Raw genomic sequence first — 18,497 nt, forward strand, 5'->3', positions numbered from 1 at the left:
TCTGAATGTTCTGAGAAAGATGAACAAAAAGGTACCAAAAAGGTATGTATATCCTAATACAACCAAGGCACTAGGGATGCCAGAAGCCCCTGCATGATCAGAAAACACCTACAACGGTCATAAGAGCCCAATTTGAACATCTAAATTCTAAATGAAGCCATTCTGTACCAAAGCAGACAGAGGTCCAAAGTCCAGCACGAAATTTGTGCACTGCCAGGCTGGTCCTAGCTGCCTGCTCCAGATGTTTACATCTACGTCTTTGATCTGGGGGACAGAGGGAAGGTGCCCCGAGAGGGCACTTGTGCATTTGTGTGAAAGAGAAAAGTCGTCACCTTAAACTTTCACCTGAAGTTTGGATATTCCTCATTAGGATTTATATTTATTTCAAATTCATGGTTTCCCTCTCATATTTAAGAAAAGTATGACTTATTTTTAATTTGGATTATGCAAATAAAATTACTGGTCAATGTACTGTGTCTGTGTCATTTGCTCTAAGGCTTAAGTGCTGAGGTAGACTCCTAGACATACAATGGCAGAGAGAGACCTTCCAATCTTAGAGCCACTGTAATCGCTATGCCACCCCTCTTAGAAAGCTCTGGCTGTGGGGGATTTGGTTTTTCTTGCCCAAATCTACTGTCCTTTGGTCAAATTGCACAGACCATGCCTCTAAGACAGCAGAACACAGTCCTATGATCCAACTTACTTTTAAAATTAATGAAAGTTGCAAGTAGGGAAAACTTTGATTTATTCCGTGTCTCATTCATGCATTACTCAATTCTACTCCAGAAGAAATCAGGCCTGCTGGAAAAAGCTGTTAGCAGACTAGACAGTTCTGCCACAGAAGTAGTGCGCAGAGGCCTGATACAGGGCCAGCCGGGATGGTTTAATCCTCAGAGCCACTGGGCAACAATGTTGCCCATACTACTTCCACATCTATACCCAACAGGAGTCTCTCTCACATATACAAGAAGGTCTGCTGCAGTATTATTTTATGTTTTCAATTTTCTCAGAATTAATTTATTGACTTTAGTGCAATCCCAATCAAGAGCCCAGCAGGTTTTTCTGTGGAAATTTATTACAGTGAAGTATTATTTTTAACAGTGGGGGGAAAAGAAAGAGAAAACATTTAGGCCTATCAATAGGAGACTAAAGCACATTTATTCAGACAGTAGAACCGTAATTAATTAAATGAACTAGATTTTTATGCATAAACTTAACAAATCTCAAAAATGAGAAGCTGCAAAAGAATATATATACAACATGACATTTAAGTTAAATTCAAAACCACAAAAATACTATATATTGTTTATAGATATGTCAAACATAGTGAAAGTATTAAAACCCGGGCAAGGTTAATGGTTACAAACAGAGAAGAAAAGGGAAGGAAATGGGACTACAGGGATATAAAGGAGACTTGAAGGGGACTTTATGACATATTTTTTTTCTTTCTTTAAGCAAGAAAACACTTTTACCAGCAGTTCCATTTTAAGGAATTTATCCTAAGGAAATATCTATACAAATATACAAGATGTATGTTTCAGGAAGCTCATTGCGATTCTACTAAGTGTAGTGAGTAATGAGGGCGCCATGTTCTGGCCCTGCACTGTGTATGTTCATCATCTCATCTCTGGAACTCCCTTGGGAAAATAAGTCTTATGGCTAACTTCTTCAAAATACTTTACCAGAGAGAGATGAGAGATGGGGGATTGCAGATGCACAGATTGCCTGCCCACTGCTGTGAGGGGCTCTTTTGCAGTTTGTTTGCCTGAGAGGCGGTTTCCCCTGCCTGTCTGCTTGTCCGCCATTGTGAGACTTGATACAAAGGAATGGTCCAACCCTTTCCAGCATCACAGGTTTTGTACTGTCTGCCCGAATCCAGTGTGAACCTGCCTGGCCTCAGCCACGAGCATCACGAACACCTACAACTGGTCCAGGAAGAAATCTGAGAGAGACGCTCCGGCCAGCTTGGAAAAAAGCAAGCATCCATGTTGTGAACTAAAAATAGAGGCTACCTGGCCGGAACTGCAAGCACCTTCTAGCAGCTGCGAGAAAGCTCCAGCTGACAACTAGGAGAAAAACAGCAACTCAGCCCTGAAACCTCCAGGAAATGACTTCTGTCAACAAGTCAGCTGGAAAAGGAGCCCCTAACTTCAGGAGAGCCTGCAAATTCGGACCAGTGGAAACTTTGGGAGAGCTGGGGAGCAGTTAGTGCTTGCCGACTCAGAACTGACCGAGGCACGGACAGAACGTGACCAGTTCAGCCAGGAATCTGGAAATTTGGACAACAACCTCAAAAGCTATTGGCTGATCTGCGTAAGAGAGAGAGGAGCTGAGTCTGGAGAAGAGCAGAAAAAGCGGCTGTGGGACCGGGACACTGGCAGCAGCAGCACCATCGACCACCTGCGACGGGAGCTGGACGGCTGGATCATGGAGCTGCTGCGCCTGGGAGCCGAGCTCAAGGCCAAGAAGAGCGTGTGTGAGGACATGGCAGCAGCTCAGGGAAGGAACCATAATCTAGAGAAAGTGTCCTCCTTGACTGCTCAGCGCAAATCCACCAAAGAGATGCTTCGTAACCTCAGAGACGAGTTGGCAGCTAAGAGATTGACGCTGAAGAGCTCTGAGAGCTCTGAGAGGACTTGATAGCTTCCCTTCGAGCGAAGGAGGAAAATATGGCCATCAATGCATTGATGAGAAAGTTCCACTCCCTGGCAAGATTGAAACTGCAGGAGCTGCAGCACTGGAAAAATGATATCCTCCGGAACGTGCAGAAAGAGTACGAGGCGCTTGGGCTACAGACAGCCGAACAGAACAGGGTGATTGAGATTCTGCGACAGCAGATGGAGAATAGAACACAGTTCGGAGACCAGCATGGAAGAACAGCCGATGCTATGCAAGTAGAGAAAGCTCAGCTTCAAAAGGAAAGTAACGATAAACTGGAGCTAGTAAAGTTTAAGATTTTTAAAGATAAAATGCAAGCAAAGACCCGAGAGCTCAAGGCCAGACAGCGTGACCTGGAGCTGGAGAAGGTGAAGCTGGTGAACGCAGGCTCTGAGCGGCTCCGTGCAATGAAGGACATCAAACAAGAGAGAGATCAGATACGGAATGAGATGAAGACTATTAGGACCGAGTTCAATAGTCTTATAGAAGACTATGAAGTCTCAAAAATGAATTTTCAAAATGAAAGTAAAAAAATGGAAACTACTACAAATGAGCTGAAAATGCAACAATTAAAGCCTGCACCATCTGAACTAGAACAAACAAGAAGTACATTAAAGTCCATGGAAAGATCTGGTGCTTATGATACGAAAGTGGCAATGGGGATGCAAAAGGTAAACACAGATAAGAGATCAAACAGATGCCTTCAGAGCAAGATACAGTTTTTAGAAGAAGCAATAACAAATTCAAACAAGAAACAGCATTTTCTAAAAGAAAAAAATAATAAATTAAGCCAGGAATTGAGTACTATTGCAACCGAGAAAAACAAGGACTGAAGAACTAGGAGTTCTAAGATCTCAGGAACGTCGTTTGAAAGAAAAGATTGCACACATGGAAGTTGTTCTTGACAAGCACTCTGTGGAACTCAACACAGACCTGAAACAGCTTCTGCAAAAGTTAAGTGTGTTCAGTGAAGAACCAGCTGTTCCTCTGGGCAAGATGGAGGAAGACAGGAGAACTCCATCTCTGGGAGTCTTATATGTGGCTGTAGAGCCGGTCATCTTACACACAAGAGAGCTGGAGGATCCCTCGAGTTGTTTTACATTCCCATCTACAGTACGTCCATCTGTGGAAAATTCAGCTTCTCATTCACTCCAATCTTCTCCAGAGAAGTCTCCAGTTCAGTCACTCCTAACTAGTTCGGCTGAAGATTCAATAGGTTTCACGTCTCAGTATAGATAGATCCACTAAGCTTGTTCACTCACCTGATTCTGTTAAAGCAACGTCTTCCATGATCTCAAAGGGAAAAAAGAGGACACAGAAGTGGAAGACCAGGAAAACATGTTACTAAAATGACACATTGCTTGTCTATTCTTTACAGAGAGATGATGCTCAATTAATTGTGGTGTTGCTATAATTAGTGCTCTATGAACTTTTTCTTTTTATGTGAAAATTTAATAAAAGATAGTCTAAAAAAAATACTTTACCAGAAGCTTTATTCAAACCTCTTTCTGCTAAAAACAAAGATTTTATTTTAGATGACTTATCAATCCTGGAATGGCTAATTTTATGTGTCAACTTAGTCATGCTATTGTGCCAAAATATTTGGTCAAAATCCAGCCCGGATATTGCTGTGAAGGTATGACTGACATGTAGAACAGTGGAATCTGAGTAAAACAGATCACTCTCCATAGGGAGGGTGGGCCTTATCCAGCCAGTTGCTGGTCTTCACAGAACAAGATAGCTCGCCAAGGAAGAGGGAATTCTGCCTCCAGACTATCTTTGTACTCAAGTATTAACTTTTCTGGTCTGCAGAATGCTAGCCTGCCCTGCAGATTTCAGATATGCCAGCCCTTATAATCCCATGAGCCAATTCCTTAAAATCAATCAATCACACTCAAAACGTCTACCACCTACCTCACTCTCCCCCTCTCCTCTCTCACACACATTACCTGTTGGTTCGTTTATCTGAAGAACCCTAAAATACTGAGACACTACTATGTCCAATGTTACACAGTTAATTGGTGTGGTAAAGTCATACTTGAAATCCGTTTAACTCTTAGGCTTGCCTCTGATGGAGGAAAAATTCAAAACACGGGTCCTGCTTACTGGTCAGGAACATCATTTTAGTATTCTCAATGGACAGGGCACTTCTCACTGGACATCACCACTACCACCTTTCAGATCTAGGTGCTACTGCACAGTTCCCAACGCACTTTCATTAATTTTTACAACAAATGAAGTTGGCAAAGAACAGATATTAATCACATCCACTTAAGAAAATGAGGTCTTCCAAAAAAAAAAAGAAAAAGAAAATGAGACAAGAGTTAGGGTGAGCAACCCGCTCAGAGCAACAGGTACGTGGCGAGCCAGGCAGAGGGCCCGACCGCCGGCCTGCTCTCTGCCACGGCACTGACAGAGGCACGTGGCGAGCCAGGCGGAGGGCCTGACCGCCGGCCTGCTCTCTGCCACGGCACTGACAGAGGTACGTGGCGAGCCAGGCGGAGGGCCCGACCGCCGGCCTGCTCTCTGCCACGGCACTGACAGAGGCACGTGGCGAGCCAGGCGGAGGGCCCGACCGCCGGCCTGCTCTCTGCCACGGCACTGACAGAGGCACGTGGCGAGCCAGGCGGAGGGCCCGACCGCCGGCCTGCTCTCTGCCACGGCACTGACAGAGGCACCAGAGCACATTCTCCATGTCTTCCTGCACAAAACCTTGATAGCAGGGGCATCTTTCTAGCGAACTCCCTAATTAGGCCAAGGCCATTTTTGGTATTTAGCAGTGACAAAATAATACTACTGCTTTTCAAAAGCAAGCAGGTTTCTTAAATAAAAATCAAGAACTTTGTTTTGAGGGTGAAGGAGAGATTCCAAAACACTTTCATTCCAATAACCCTATAGCACTTTATTCCTACCTCCATCCTAGAACTGTTAATACAGTATAGTGAAATTAGCTGTAATTCCGGGACTACCCATTTGAGTAGGTAGTGAAACTAAGGGACAAAAGAGAGACAATGACATTTGGTTTCTCAATAGAATAATCTAACTCACCGGGGACGGCCACAAAGAACTTGACAGCATCCCGATGCCCGTGGAAGCAGAGCTGTGCGTGCGCCATTGAACAATAGGGTATAAATGTCCCTGGGGTCACTTTATCGCTGTTTTCGTCACCATATACACGGATCACGCTTCCAGGACGATTTCCTGGTGCTCCTGAGGTTTTATTTGCTGCAACAGAAAAACCAAATACCAAATATTTTCCCCTAGAAAACAGTAATGATGCGAGAAGTTACTGGTTAATCCTTATGATGTTATCTAAAAGCTACAGCCAGTTGGATAAAACAAAGGCGGCAATGCCAAATCAAGACAAAGCTGGAAAAAAGAGACGTAGCATGCCAGTTATTTACGTACCTCAGTAAATGGAGGAGGGGATTTTGCCAGTCTAGCAATAACTAAGCTTATTTTTTAAACACATCTATTAATTTTTTAAACCCCATTTTAGTTAACAAAAGAAAACAGATTTGAATCTTAAGTATGTCTGTTTTATTTTGTTTTTTATCTTCATTTTAGAAAACTAACCAGTTAAAGTAAGTGGGTATATTTTTAAGTAAAATTTTTATGGTTTATCTTCTGCTTTTTCTCCCCCATGACAGGAGTACCTCCCTCGAGAGGAGGGGTGAAAGCTATGCTCAGAAGGCTCTAGCCACCACGACAGAGTAACTTTTATTCATACCAGACCAGTGATTTACAGGGTTCTTTTAGAATAACCAGACTCACAAAACATCCCCAATTCCATGGGCCAGTAAGTGAATGAAAGAAACATGATTGGTGACAAGAGTAAACAATGGAGATTAATGACAGTTTTAAGAGATGTTTCGTGTTTTTATTGGAAAGAATAAAAGTCTGAAAGAAAGTTTAGCTGCAACAAAAGGTGATACACAGACTAAGCCGCTGAGCAGTAGGTCGGTGGCCAGGTAACGGACATCAAAAACAAAAAGGAAAAAACACCTGCCGTGATGCAGTGACTGCAGTGGATGACATTTAGGAACATTCAAGAGAGTATCTAGAGGCATAAGGACAGCCTCATGGTGGCTGTCAGGAGCCAGGAGAAGAGCTGGTTCCAGATCTGCACTTACCCCTCAGCCCCAGTAAACGTCCCTGGTGGAGGATTACAGCTACAGTGAGAGAGGAGGAGAGGGACATGGAGAGGTGCACGACAGGGGAGAAGAATTACTATAAGCCATACTCTCAGCGACTTCTACCTGGCAACTTGGCACCTATAGCTCCTAATCAAAGCCAACTTGGTATAACACCAAGTTAACACTCAAAAAGTTCTTACCAAAGCCTCGCTCTAGAATTTCTCTGCTCAAAAAGTATACTTGGATTTACTGTGATTTTTTTCTTAATCATAAAGCAATTTCAGTACATCATGATTTAATAAGAACTTATCAGGGAGCGTTTCCCAAATGCTAGTATTTCCTTTTTCTTTAAGAAATCCTGTTCAGCCCTGGCCGGTTGGCTCAGTAGTAGAGCATCAGCCTGGCGTGCAGGAGTCCCGGGTTCAATTCTCGGCCAGGGCACACAGGAGAAGCGCCCACCTGCTTCTCCACCCCTCCCCCTCTCCTTCCTCTCTGTCTCTCTCTTCCCTTCCCGCAGCCCAGGCTCCATTGGAGCAAAGTTTGCCCGGGCGCTGAAGATGGCTCTATGGTCTCTGCCTCAGGCACTAGAATGGCTCTGGTTGCAACAGAGCAGCGCCCCAGATGGGCAGAGCATCGCCCCCTGGTGGGCATGCCAGGTGGATCCCGGTCGGGCACATGCGGGAGTCTGTCTGACTGCCTGTTTCCAGCTTCAGAAAAATACAAAAAAAAAAAATACACACACACACAAAAAAAGAAAGAAATCCTGTTTAAAATAACAATAATAAAATGGAACTTTCTTTTATAAAGAACTGAAATGAACGCTGGGAATATCCAGTCCTCCTCCCTTTCCCCTAAAGAAAGGTAGGATGATTCTGAGGTGCTTCTTTATTAACTTATTTTGTGGATTTACGGCACTTGTTTTCAAACCATGCCCTGTCCATGAAGTCTACAACACAAAAACACTTATTAATGAATGATCAATGCAATGAAACAGTATGTGAAAAACATACAATGTACATTTTGTTCACAACACAATAATGGAACATAAGAAACATACAATGTACTTTTCTTTTTCAATGTACATTTTGATTCACATTCGTTTCAAATATAGGATTGATGACTTGTCTCCAGCATAAGGAAGGGCTTGTTGACCCGAGAAACTTCTCCCACGACCTTTTCTAAACCCTGAATAAGCCAAACAGAATACCCTAAACCAACCTCCAGAGAGATGTGAAAAGCTAGGATAGGCACTAGTAGCGCCTCTGAATACAGGTGCAATAACGGGGAAGGAAAAACGGACTCCAACCTTTATTTCAAAGAGGAAACAGGACTGTTATTCCTGACCTGAGAAAAAGAGCTTCTCATAATGAAGACTGTTTAGTTACAAATATTGGTCCTGATACATGGGAACTGTTATTTGCTACAGTTCATAAGTTTCATAAGATGAAGGAACAACAATTAGATCTTGGCCACCAGCATGATTTTCTGAATTACCAGAATTGCCAATAGCAAGATAATTCCTTCTGCCCGAATCCTGGACAAGACTATTCCCTGCAATTCTCCTAGCTGTACTGTGATATTCAGGTGTACATATACTTACTTTCTGTCAGTGGGATGGAGATAATGACACCATTTCCTGTCCCCACCCACAAACGATTGCAAGACACCATAAGAGCCGTGATCCTCACAAAAGAGAAGCCCAGTTTTCCAGTACCTGCATGGGGAAAACATTTTATTGAGAAACTAGAGCAGATGATGTTTTAGATTCTAGGTCCCTCAGAGTAATGGATTAATATAACCGAGAGGAAATGTGACCAAAACTAGTTGGATGTTTCTTGAAGGAATGCATCCAGGCAACTCATTTAGCTTTATCATCTACCCAACAATTCATGGTTAATGGGAAAGAAAATTCTAAACGTGGCTGGCATTACATTATCATTTAGGAGGAAGGTACTGTGACTCAGGAAATATGGCACAAGATTTAATTAGGGAGCTGCAAAACCAAAACACAAAACAAAACACCCTCAATAAAAACAGTGTTTACTAAATTGGGAAACGAAATGTCCTTGAAATTTATAAGCTGAAAGAGTTCTGGTTTGCCTTCAATTCCTTTGCATAAATACAATCAATCTTTGCTAACAAACCTACACTCTCCTTGTTTACATATTTAGGTTCAAGAGCGTTTTAGAAATTTTAGGAAACCGTAGTCATATAATTTAGGGAGAATTAATGTACTTTTTACTTCAAGGGAATTTTTCCAACTGATCTATTTTCTGGAATTTCAGAGGCAAAATTATTAAACAGATAATATATTTAAGACAAATATTTAATTACTAACTTCTCCTTGTAAGAACTGAGAGTATGATCTCAGAATCAGTGTTAGGAGGAGTCTTAGCTCTATTCAGTCTAAACCTATAATCAAAGTCTATCTCTGAAATTAGTCCGTGTCTACATGTACCTGTGCCTGATTCCAGGGAGGGTACATAGCTGTCACCAGGGTTTCTGAGGGCAAAGACCCTAAAAGTGTTATACACCATGGATACAGCTTGGCCTCTTTATAAAGGAATCTTTAATGATATCCCTAATAGTCATACAGCTCTGCAATAGGAGCAGAGGACACAGCAAGGAATATACCAGAAGTAGTCCCTGCCTCTCATAGGGCTTACAGTCCGTGGGAGCGAGACAGTAAATAACAATCACACATACAGCAAGGCAACCACAGTGATGATAAGCCCGTGAAGAAAAAGTATAAGAGAACCTACATCAAACTGGGAGGTAAGAAAAGGTCTCTTCTGGACATGACATGTAAGCTATGGTCTGAAAGCCAAGTAAAAAGGGACCGAGAAGAACTTCTCAGGCAAAGGCCCCAGTGCATGTGAGGGCCCGGGTGGGAAGGAACGCGCTGAGTCTGGGTCAGTGTGGGCAGAGCAGAGGGTGAGGAGAGCAGTCCAGGACAGTTCATCCCTTCGGTCAGGTCACAAAATGTTACCTCAACTAACAGCAGTCATACTCTAAAAGTGGCTGGATGGCCTGACCAGGCAGTGGTGCTGTGGATAGAGCGTCGGACTGGGATGCGGAGGACCCAGGTTCGAGACCCTGAGGTCGCCAGCTTGAGCGTGGGCTCATCTGGTTTGAGCAAAGTTCACCAGCTTGGACCCAAGGTCACTGGCTCCAGCAGGGGGTTACTCGGTCTGCTGAAGGCCCGCGGTCAGGGCACATATGAGAAAGCAATCAATGAACAACTAAGGTGTCACAACGAAAAACTGATGATTGATGCTTCTTATCTCTCTCTGTTCCTGTCTGTCTGTCCCTATCTATCCCTCTCTCTGACTCTCGCTCTGTCTCTGTAAAAAAATAAAATAAAATAAAAATAAAAATAACAATAGTGGCTGGATTTACGTCAGTGGAAGTACGTCAGTGGACGTGAGTGGTGATCCCGCACATTGGTTACTGTGCAGAGAACAGACTGGAGTGGAAACGGGGACCAGCTAAGAGGTTCATGGTTATCCCAGAGAGAGAGGGTGGTGGCCGGCTTACAGGGACAGGGCAGGGATAAAGAAGTAATGACTGAAGATAGACATTTTTGGAGGCAGACTTGACAGTTCCCGACAGGGTAGATGAAATATCTGCCTGTCACTCTCAGTGATAAGAGCTCCTCAGACAAACTTATTTATTGGTTCTACCCAGCGTTTGAGAACATTTAAAAATAAAAATTTTTTTTAATTGACAAAAATAAAGTGCTTTGGAAGCTTACCTAACATTTTGCTTACATAAGGTTCAATGTCCACATCCTGTAGATGCTGGTAAGTGTGTGCATGATAGAGACGCAGTGTGGAATCCAAACGAATGGAGACCCACACGCCGTCCCCTACCCACGCAAGCTGCCGCACCTGGCTCTCCTTCCTGGGGTGGGCGTCAAAGGATTTCTAGGAAAGATGGTCCAGTCACAATGTTACTTTTATTACAAAGGCATTTGTGTTAAAAAAAAAACTAGGCTAATTTGCACAAAAAATTTAGAAGAATGTATATTAAAAGAGGAGCCTAAATAGTGTTCACTATGATCATCCTTCTATACAGAACAGCTTTTATCCCAGACTGCAAAACAAAATGAAGGATCAAGAACGAAAGGATGCCGGGTATTAACACTGTACAGGCAACCGGTCCTGGAAGCAACACGGGCACACCGTGCAATGTGGCAGTGTTCAACAAAAAGCCTGTGATCTCAAGACGTTGTTGGGTTGCAGAGAAATAGTGGCTGTTAAGATCCTATTTATAATTAAACAAACAGGACCTGCATTGCTGCACATGTGTGTTGTCTGTGTGTATCTGCATGTAAGAAACGGATGTGGAAAATAAACACCAAATGGTTAACCTGGGGACTTTTAGGTAAGGGAATGAGATTTGGAACAAAGGGAGGAGACCATACACTTTAAAATTTTCTTGCTTTAAAGTTTTCTTAAAAAAAAAAAAAGGTAATAAATTTACATACTTTTGCAAAACTTTTTAAAGAAAGCAGTCAGTGCTAAGAGGTTCTTATGTTTACATGAACACTCAGTGCAGTCTTACTGCTCAGCCTTTGACACACACCTGGACTTGAGAGCCCCCCTCTCCTACAACCCATGTGTCATTACATAAATTGAGAACCATATATATGGCCCTGGCCGGATAGCTCAGCTGGTGAGAGCTTCATCCTGAATCGCAGAGATTGCCAATTCCACCCCTGGTCGGGGCACACAGAGGAGCAGATCGGTGTTCCTGTCTCTCTCCCTCCCTGCCTCTCTCTAAAATCAATCCATAAAAAAATATAAAATAAAAAATAACAAGAACCATATATTCAAACAATACATATATGCACCTACGGATACGCAGACACATATTTAAACATCTGTGTATTAATCCACTTAAAAAAAAATTTTTTTTTGCATATGTAGCCCCCTATTCAATCTGGGCTGCCGGCCACAAAGACAGACAGAAAGCGCAGGGATTTTTTTCTTTTGCATCCTAGCGCAAACCAAAAGAACAACGTCAGATTGTTCCAGGTCTATCAGCAGATGCAGAATCCTCTTCTTTCAAAAAAAAAAAAAAATTCTTCCCACCCTTATAGTCAAAAGTGACAAGACATCATCAATGTATCGCTAAAGTACCCTAAAACACAGAGATTCAGAAAATAGTTTCTAAAGAAGCTGAAAATAATTAAGTCTTAGAACCTTCAGGAAATACAAATTCAAAGTAAGCAGAGACAACATGGATTAACTTGCCTCTATTTTCATGGCCTTTGGCTGAACCACGTAGATTTTGTTCCGATAGCCACACCAGACTTTGTCATGGACCACAGTCATGCATCGGATGGAATGGTGTGGCCGCCCAAGATCTAACAGGTGATAGTTTGACAAATCCCACTGCCCATCTTTAAAATAAGAAACATATTATTAGTTAAGTTAATACATACCACCTTTTACTGAATTTCAACAGAAGAAACATTCTATCAGGGTATATAATTAAATTTGTTCATGAAGAACTCTCAAATACTATGTATTCAGTGGATCTTTTGTTGCTGAAACCGAGTTATCTTACTCTATAGACTGCAAAGTTGGAAGAGACACTGGAGGTCATCTGGTCCAGCTGGCCACCTAGTTTACCTGGACCCCCATGCTCTCTATAGCAGTGATGTGATAAATCAGTTATAAGGTATCTGCTTGTAATATTTTAAGAATTAGAAGGGATTAAAATTATTTTGGAGATAATATCTGTCTCACTTGCATTTTGATTTATTTTCTTGAGTAGAAGTCCAGGGCAACTTTAGGAATCATGTATATTATAACTTCAGTGATGACAGAACACAATGAGAACTAACCACTGGAAGCTTGCTTTGTTTGAACAATTTCAGGGAAAGAAAACACACTGGCTCACAAAGCAGCTGTTCCATTTTCAGAAAGCTGTAACTGTCAGAAAAATAGTCCCCATACCTAGCTCGAGTCTGCCTCCTTGTAACTGGCCATTAGCCTACAGTCTGCCTACTGGAAACACAGAATAAACCCAGTTCAACTTCTGTGTTCCTGCCCAGTGTCTCCTTTCAAAAGCAAGCCCCGTGGCACATGTTTACGAACCTTTCCTCCTAACTCCTCTTGTCCATGTCCTCTCAGAGCTGTCTGTCTACCACAGTGGGCCCTGCTCTGGACAGTCGTTTCTATGAGAGCTAAGATGCTAGCTAACTCAGGTTGAGTTTGCAGTCAACTTTTCAGGCATTTTCACTCTTCAGACAGACTGGTCTCCTCCGCCTTACTCTTCTGAACACACACACAGAATTTCACATTTCTTTATCGAATGTAGTTTGCTCGTCTTGCTTTGTCTTGGACTATGACAAAATAATTTTGTATTCAGCTTACCACACATTCATTATTCCAATTTTTTCTAGGTTCTTCCACTTACTAGCTGAGTGACTAAAACTCTGCCTCAGTTACCTTATCCATAAAATGGAGATGACAATAGAACCTTCCTCATAAATTCTGGTGAGGATTATACTCAAAGTCTATAAAGAGCTCGAATAAGGTAAAAACACTTTTGTTATGTAGTCATTACCCACCAAGATCTCGGTACCAATCTCCCTCACATTTTCCCAAGCCCCCCAAAATATGAGACTTGGGAAAAGCCTTACTAAAAGCTGACTTTTATGTTTTTATAATATTTCCTTGATCTAGTAATCTAGCAGGTAGGAAATGAAGTATCATTTCAGGTTGATACATGCACCAAAGGAATTATGAAGTGTTACATGCTCAATTCCCTTAATTTAATACACTCAAGAAAGCTTTTCTGACACCACCCCCCACCTGCAGATGGTAGAAACACTGGTTTTAAAGGGGAACAATATAAATAACATGACATGAAAATGATTAAGCACTACCCAGTTAAAAACTATTTTTAAATACTTACCAAATGTAAGTGGATGCAAATTATTTTTTAAATACTGGACAAAAGAAAATTGTTCCTCTCACTAAATATCTCCCAATTCAGTAAGTAGCTGAATGAAAAACAAGCATCTCCACATCACATTAGATAAGAGGACTGTGAAATGCTAAACCGCTTGCTCATTATGGTAAAAGTATTTTCACTGAGGTGTACTATCAATGTATACCTCCAGGAGGCACTCATATACTATTTACTGCTGTCAGACATTGTTAGTATGCAGTTTAAACCTTTATTCTTTCTCCTATTAAGTATCACTTCTTTAAAACAGAAGAACGCAATCTGTTTTAAAATGCTTTTGCAAAGCAACAAATTAGTGCATATGTTATATATTCTTAACAACTCACCAACTCCTCTGTGAAAGATTGCAAGGGTCCCATCAGCCAGGGCCACTAACACAATGCCTTTCACATGTCTGCAAACAGGAAAGAGGGTTTCAGAACTCTCCACTCAGGACTACAGAAGGGGCTGCATGACACTGAACTAGTTCAGAGCCTCTTAGAGGGCCAGCACATGGCAGATGAGGAGCTTACATCAAAATCTAAATGGAGGCCATGGCCAGTTTGCTCAGTGGTAGAGCATCGGCCCAGCGTGTGGAAGTCCCAGGTTCACACATTGCTAGTCAGGGCACACAGGAGAAGTACCAATCTGCTTCTCCACCCCCCCCCCCTTCTTGCTTCTCTCTCCTCCTGCCCCCTCTGCAGCCAGGGCTCAACTGGAGTGATTTGGCCCGGGTGCTGAGGATGGCTCCATGACCTCTACCTCAGGCACTAAGAATAGCTCGGTTGCTGAGCAAAAGAGCAATGCCCCAGATGGGCAAAGCACTGCCCTCTAATGGGCTTGCCAGGTGGATCCCAGTTGGGAAAGATGCAGATGCCAGTCTCTTCCAACCCTCCTTTCACTGAATTTAAAAAACAAAACAAAAAACCTACATGAATACTCTTTTCTTCATTGAGAAGTCTTGCTATAAAAACATCAGCTGAACTAAATAAACAGCACGAGTGGTAACTCAGGAGGTAATTCTCTGGCACAAACTCCTCCTCTCATCACAGACTGTTGACAAAAGGTCCACAGACCCAGAGACACACACCTTGGTGGAACTAACAGAGGCAGCTCTGTAACTTAAGATACAAACTGATTCTTTATAGTCAACATATAGAAAAGGACTAGTAAATGCCGTAATCAACATATTCACAGAGACTAGAGAATCTTCCAAAACAAATACATATTAACAAGTATAATTGGTTTTCTCCCCCAGGACTAAACTCATAGTATGGTGAGGTCTCACCCAGGCAAGATTTTCTATTTTATTTTCTAGTGAGAATTTCAATCTTTCTCAAATTCTCTAATTCTAAAGAAGGCAAATATCTGTATACTGATTTACTCATGAAGTACATGTTAACTTTAATAGTCTTAGAAATCTAGTTTATACAAAAATATAATATTTTTAAACAGAAGAATTTCTAAAGTAAAACTTACACAATACTGAGAATCGAATCTTTAAGTTTAATAGAATGGAGACATTTCCTCCACTGGGCTACAGATGAATGGACATACAAACTGCAAGAACAAAATCAAGACTGGTAAGGCATAGAGAACATCAAGTCATCGTTCATTTCTAATAATAGCCACAAAGTTCCTTCAGGAGGAAAGAGGAGTAACACACACATTTTAGGGAAAAAACAATGAGAATACAATACGCTTAAGGCAGAGAAATAAGCCACTTAAGCAAACAGAAACGTGAAGAATAAAAAGCCAGAACCAGCATAATGCAGGGTCAGTTAGTTTCAGGTGACCCCACACCACAGAATCTTTTCTGCAACTTGTGATGACAGCGTGCTTTACATACGGCAAAGGCAAACTATGGCCTACAGCATACACTCAGCCCTCCACCTGTCTTAAGACAGTCTGCAAGCTAAAAATGACTTTTACATGGTTGGAAAAAATCAAAGAGTACTTCATGATACACAAGATTTCTGTGAAATTCACACTTCTGTGTCCATAAATAAAGGTTTACTGAATCACATGTTGTCAATGCAATGGCTGCTTTTGTACCTCAACAGCATAGCTGAGAAGTTGCTACAGAGATCATATGGCCAAAAAACCTAACAGATTTCTTATCTGACCCTTCATGGAAAAGTTTGCTGACCCTTCATTTTATTGTAACAGGCCCTTTTGGAAAAGATACACTAGTGACTCTGTTTAATCTTTGAAAACGCACAATTCTGTAACACTCCCACACTATTAGAAAGTGAACAAAGACCAGGCCAGTTGGCTCAGCAGTAGAGCGTCGGCCCAGCATGTGGAAGTCCCGGGTTCGATTCCCAGCCAGGGCACACAGGAGAAGCGCCCATGTGCTTCTCTACCCTTCCCCCTCTCCTTCCTCTCTATCTCTCTCTTCCCTTCATGCAGCCAAGGCTCCACTGGAGCAAAGTTGGCCCGGGCACTGAGGACAGCTCCATGGCCTCCGCCTCAGGCACTAGAATGGTTCTGGTTGCAACAGAGCAACGCCCCAGATGGGCAGAGCATCGCCTCCTGGTGGGCATGCCAGGTGGATCCCGGTCGGGTGCATGTGGGAGTCTGTCTCTCTGCTTCCCTGCTTCTCACTTCAGAAAAATACAAAAAAAAAAGAAAGTGAACAAACCATATGATCATGTTCGTTATCACTTCCTAAGCTTTCGGACTGATCTGTCCCAGTCTTCCCAGTAATTCGACTGAAAAGTTATATTTGGATTGGGGTCTTCCTATAGCCAAATACATTAGTTTAATCCTTGGTATTTCTTAAACACATTCTAACCTATATAAAGCCTCTATATATGCATCATAATTCTGTCTCTGTGCTATTCAGGACCTTCTATTTCTGCATCACCCAGATTTTAAAATTTTATTAACCTCTTCTTCTAAGAATATTACATAAAGGGAACACTGTAACAGAGAATATATGGTTTACCATTCAGAATCAATGCAAGTCCAGTTTAGGAGGCAGTTGCAACATAACCTCAAATTCTAAGTGTATATAAGATTTTTTGCTCTAATATGTATTTCTGTTTATATATCGATGTACATTTTACTTATCTCCTGATTTCAAAACAAAGGTAAAGGATTAAAGATACTCTAATATTAAAAAAGTTGGCACCTACCAGCCATTCTGAGCTCCAAGCCACATAGTTGGTAATAGGCTGCTCATTTTCTGGGCTTCTTCTCTCACCAGGTCTTGTTCGTTTGGCAACACTGATATTTGATCTTTATATGCATCTGAGTCATTACTGGGAAAGGTGGGACAAAAGGGAAAAAAAATCTGAGTATGCTTAGTTTTCAGAGATTGGTCATTTCTATATTTTAGTTTACAGTTCAAGAAAGAAGATCAAACACTAAAATTCCAGAAAAGCCAAAGTTCACCACTTACAGTAACTATTTCAACAATTGTCCCAGAAGTGCATCTACATACTAGGAGGACCACGTTGTAAATAAAGGAGTTAAAAAATGGTAATAAAAGTATAGCAGTTAATATCCAGACTATAATTATGGCTTTCCCATAGTTTTTTTGAATTTTATGAGTTTCTGCTTAAAGGAGAGAAGAGGAGGAGATGGTTTGTTTTAAAACCACACACATACACACAAAGGAGGGTAAAACATAAAAAATTTTCTAGCCTGACCAGGCAGTGGCACAGTAGACACAGCATTGGACTGGGATGCAGAGGACCCAGGTTCAAAACCCCAAGGTCTCTGGCTTGAGCAAGGGGTCAGGGGTCACTTGCTTGGCTATAGCCCCCAACCCCCGTCAAGGAACATGTGAGAAAGCAATCAATGAACAACTAAGGTGCCACAACGAAGAATTGATGATTCTCATCTCTCTCCCTTCCTGTCTGTCCCTCTCTCTGACTCTATCTCTGTCAAAAAAAAAAAAAAGGATTTTCTAAAAGACCCTAACCAGTTGGCTCAGTGGTAGAGTGTTAGTCCAGCATGTGGATATCTGGGTTTGATTCCTGGTCAGGGCACACAGGAGAAGTGCCCATCTGTTTCACCACCCCTCCCCCTCTCCCTTCTTTCTATCTCTCTCTGCCTCTTCCGCAGCCATGGCTCGACAGGAGCAAGTTGGCCCCGGGTGCTGAGGATGGCTCCATGGCCTTGCCTCAGGCACTAAAATAACTTGGTTGCCAAGCAACGAAGCAACAGCCCCAGATGGGCAGGCGGAGCATTGCCTGGTAGGGGGTTTGCCGAGTGGATCCCAGTTGGGGCACATGTGGGAGAGTCTGTCTGTCTGCCTCCCCACTTCTCACTTAAAAAAAATAAAAGAATTTTCTAAAATAAATAAGCTGAAACATGCTTACATTTATCCCCTAAGCCTTCTTTTATTTGTTACATAAAATAAAGAGATATAACTAAGTTATCAAATTCAACACAAATAAACGTACTAATTCTAAAAAGATGACTTTATTCTTAAATTAACAATTAAATATTAAGACACTTGGTTATTTTATACACTAAGATGAAAAATACTAAATTGTAAAAAGAGTCCAGTTTAGATAGACTTCTATCAGCTTTCTGTAAGACTAAGAGTAGATTAGAAAGAAAATTAAAGAATTCACTAAATGGGCCTAAAATAACCAATCTTTTAAATGAAGAACCTAAAACAAGTTTTTTCTGATAGAATGTTTGCCAGAAAACTAAATTCAAAAAAGGTCGTTCAAGCCCACATAGGAAACTGAAACAATGGCCAATTTCACTGATGAGAGTGGG

The 18,497-nt window shown here is 41.9% G+C and overlaps 2 protein-coding genes and 1 non-coding gene across 7 annotated transcripts in view; 1 reads left to right on the forward strand and 2 right to left on the reverse strand.

Moving 5' to 3' along the window:
- Window positions 1-18,497, reverse strand: part of SPAG9 (sperm associated antigen 9) — a 142,407-nt gene that overhangs the window by 6,889 nt on the left and 117,021 nt on the right. For 3 of the 5 annotated variants that reach the window (XM_066263977.1, XM_066263975.1, XM_066263978.1), the window contains 8 exons: window positions 16,898-17,023; window positions 15,237-15,317; window positions 14,105-14,172; window positions 12,053-12,201; window positions 10,549-10,720; window positions 8,395-8,508; window positions 6,792-6,830; window positions 5,707-5,883 (listed from right to left, as the gene is read on the reverse strand). In XM_066263977.1, coding sequence (XP_066120074.1) covers window positions 5,707-5,883; window positions 6,792-6,830; window positions 8,395-8,508; window positions 10,549-10,720; window positions 12,053-12,201; window positions 14,105-14,172; window positions 15,237-15,317; window positions 16,898-17,023 — 926 coding nt within the window. The remainder of the gene's footprint in view (window positions 1-5,706; window positions 5,884-6,791; window positions 6,831-8,394; window positions 8,509-10,548; window positions 10,721-12,052; window positions 12,202-14,104; window positions 14,173-15,236; window positions 15,318-16,897; window positions 17,024-18,497) is intronic. The other 2 variants (XM_066263976.1, XM_066263979.1) reach the window with 1 other exon arrangement.
- LOC136325079 (coiled-coil domain-containing protein 158-like) lies at window positions 20-5,395 on the forward strand. Its single transcript, XM_066258870.1, is given in 6 exon segments — window positions 20-42; window positions 2,178-2,626; window positions 2,629-3,484; window positions 3,486-3,771; window positions 5,075-5,140; window positions 5,267-5,395. Coding segments are annotated over 6 exon segments (1,809 nt in total).
- LOC136327463 (small nucleolar RNA SNORA31) lies at window positions 11,718-11,851 on the reverse strand. The gene has a single exon (XR_010729675.1). It is a non-coding gene; the product is annotated as a small nucleolar RNA SNORA31 (small nucleolar RNA).

The sequence above is a fragment of the Saccopteryx bilineata genome, chromosome 2 (genome assembly GCF_036850765.1).
Source record: "Saccopteryx bilineata isolate mSacBil1 chromosome 2, mSacBil1_pri_phased_curated, whole genome shotgun sequence".
Taxonomy (NCBI): Eukaryota; Metazoa; Chordata; class Mammalia; order Chiroptera; family Emballonuridae; genus Saccopteryx; species Saccopteryx bilineata.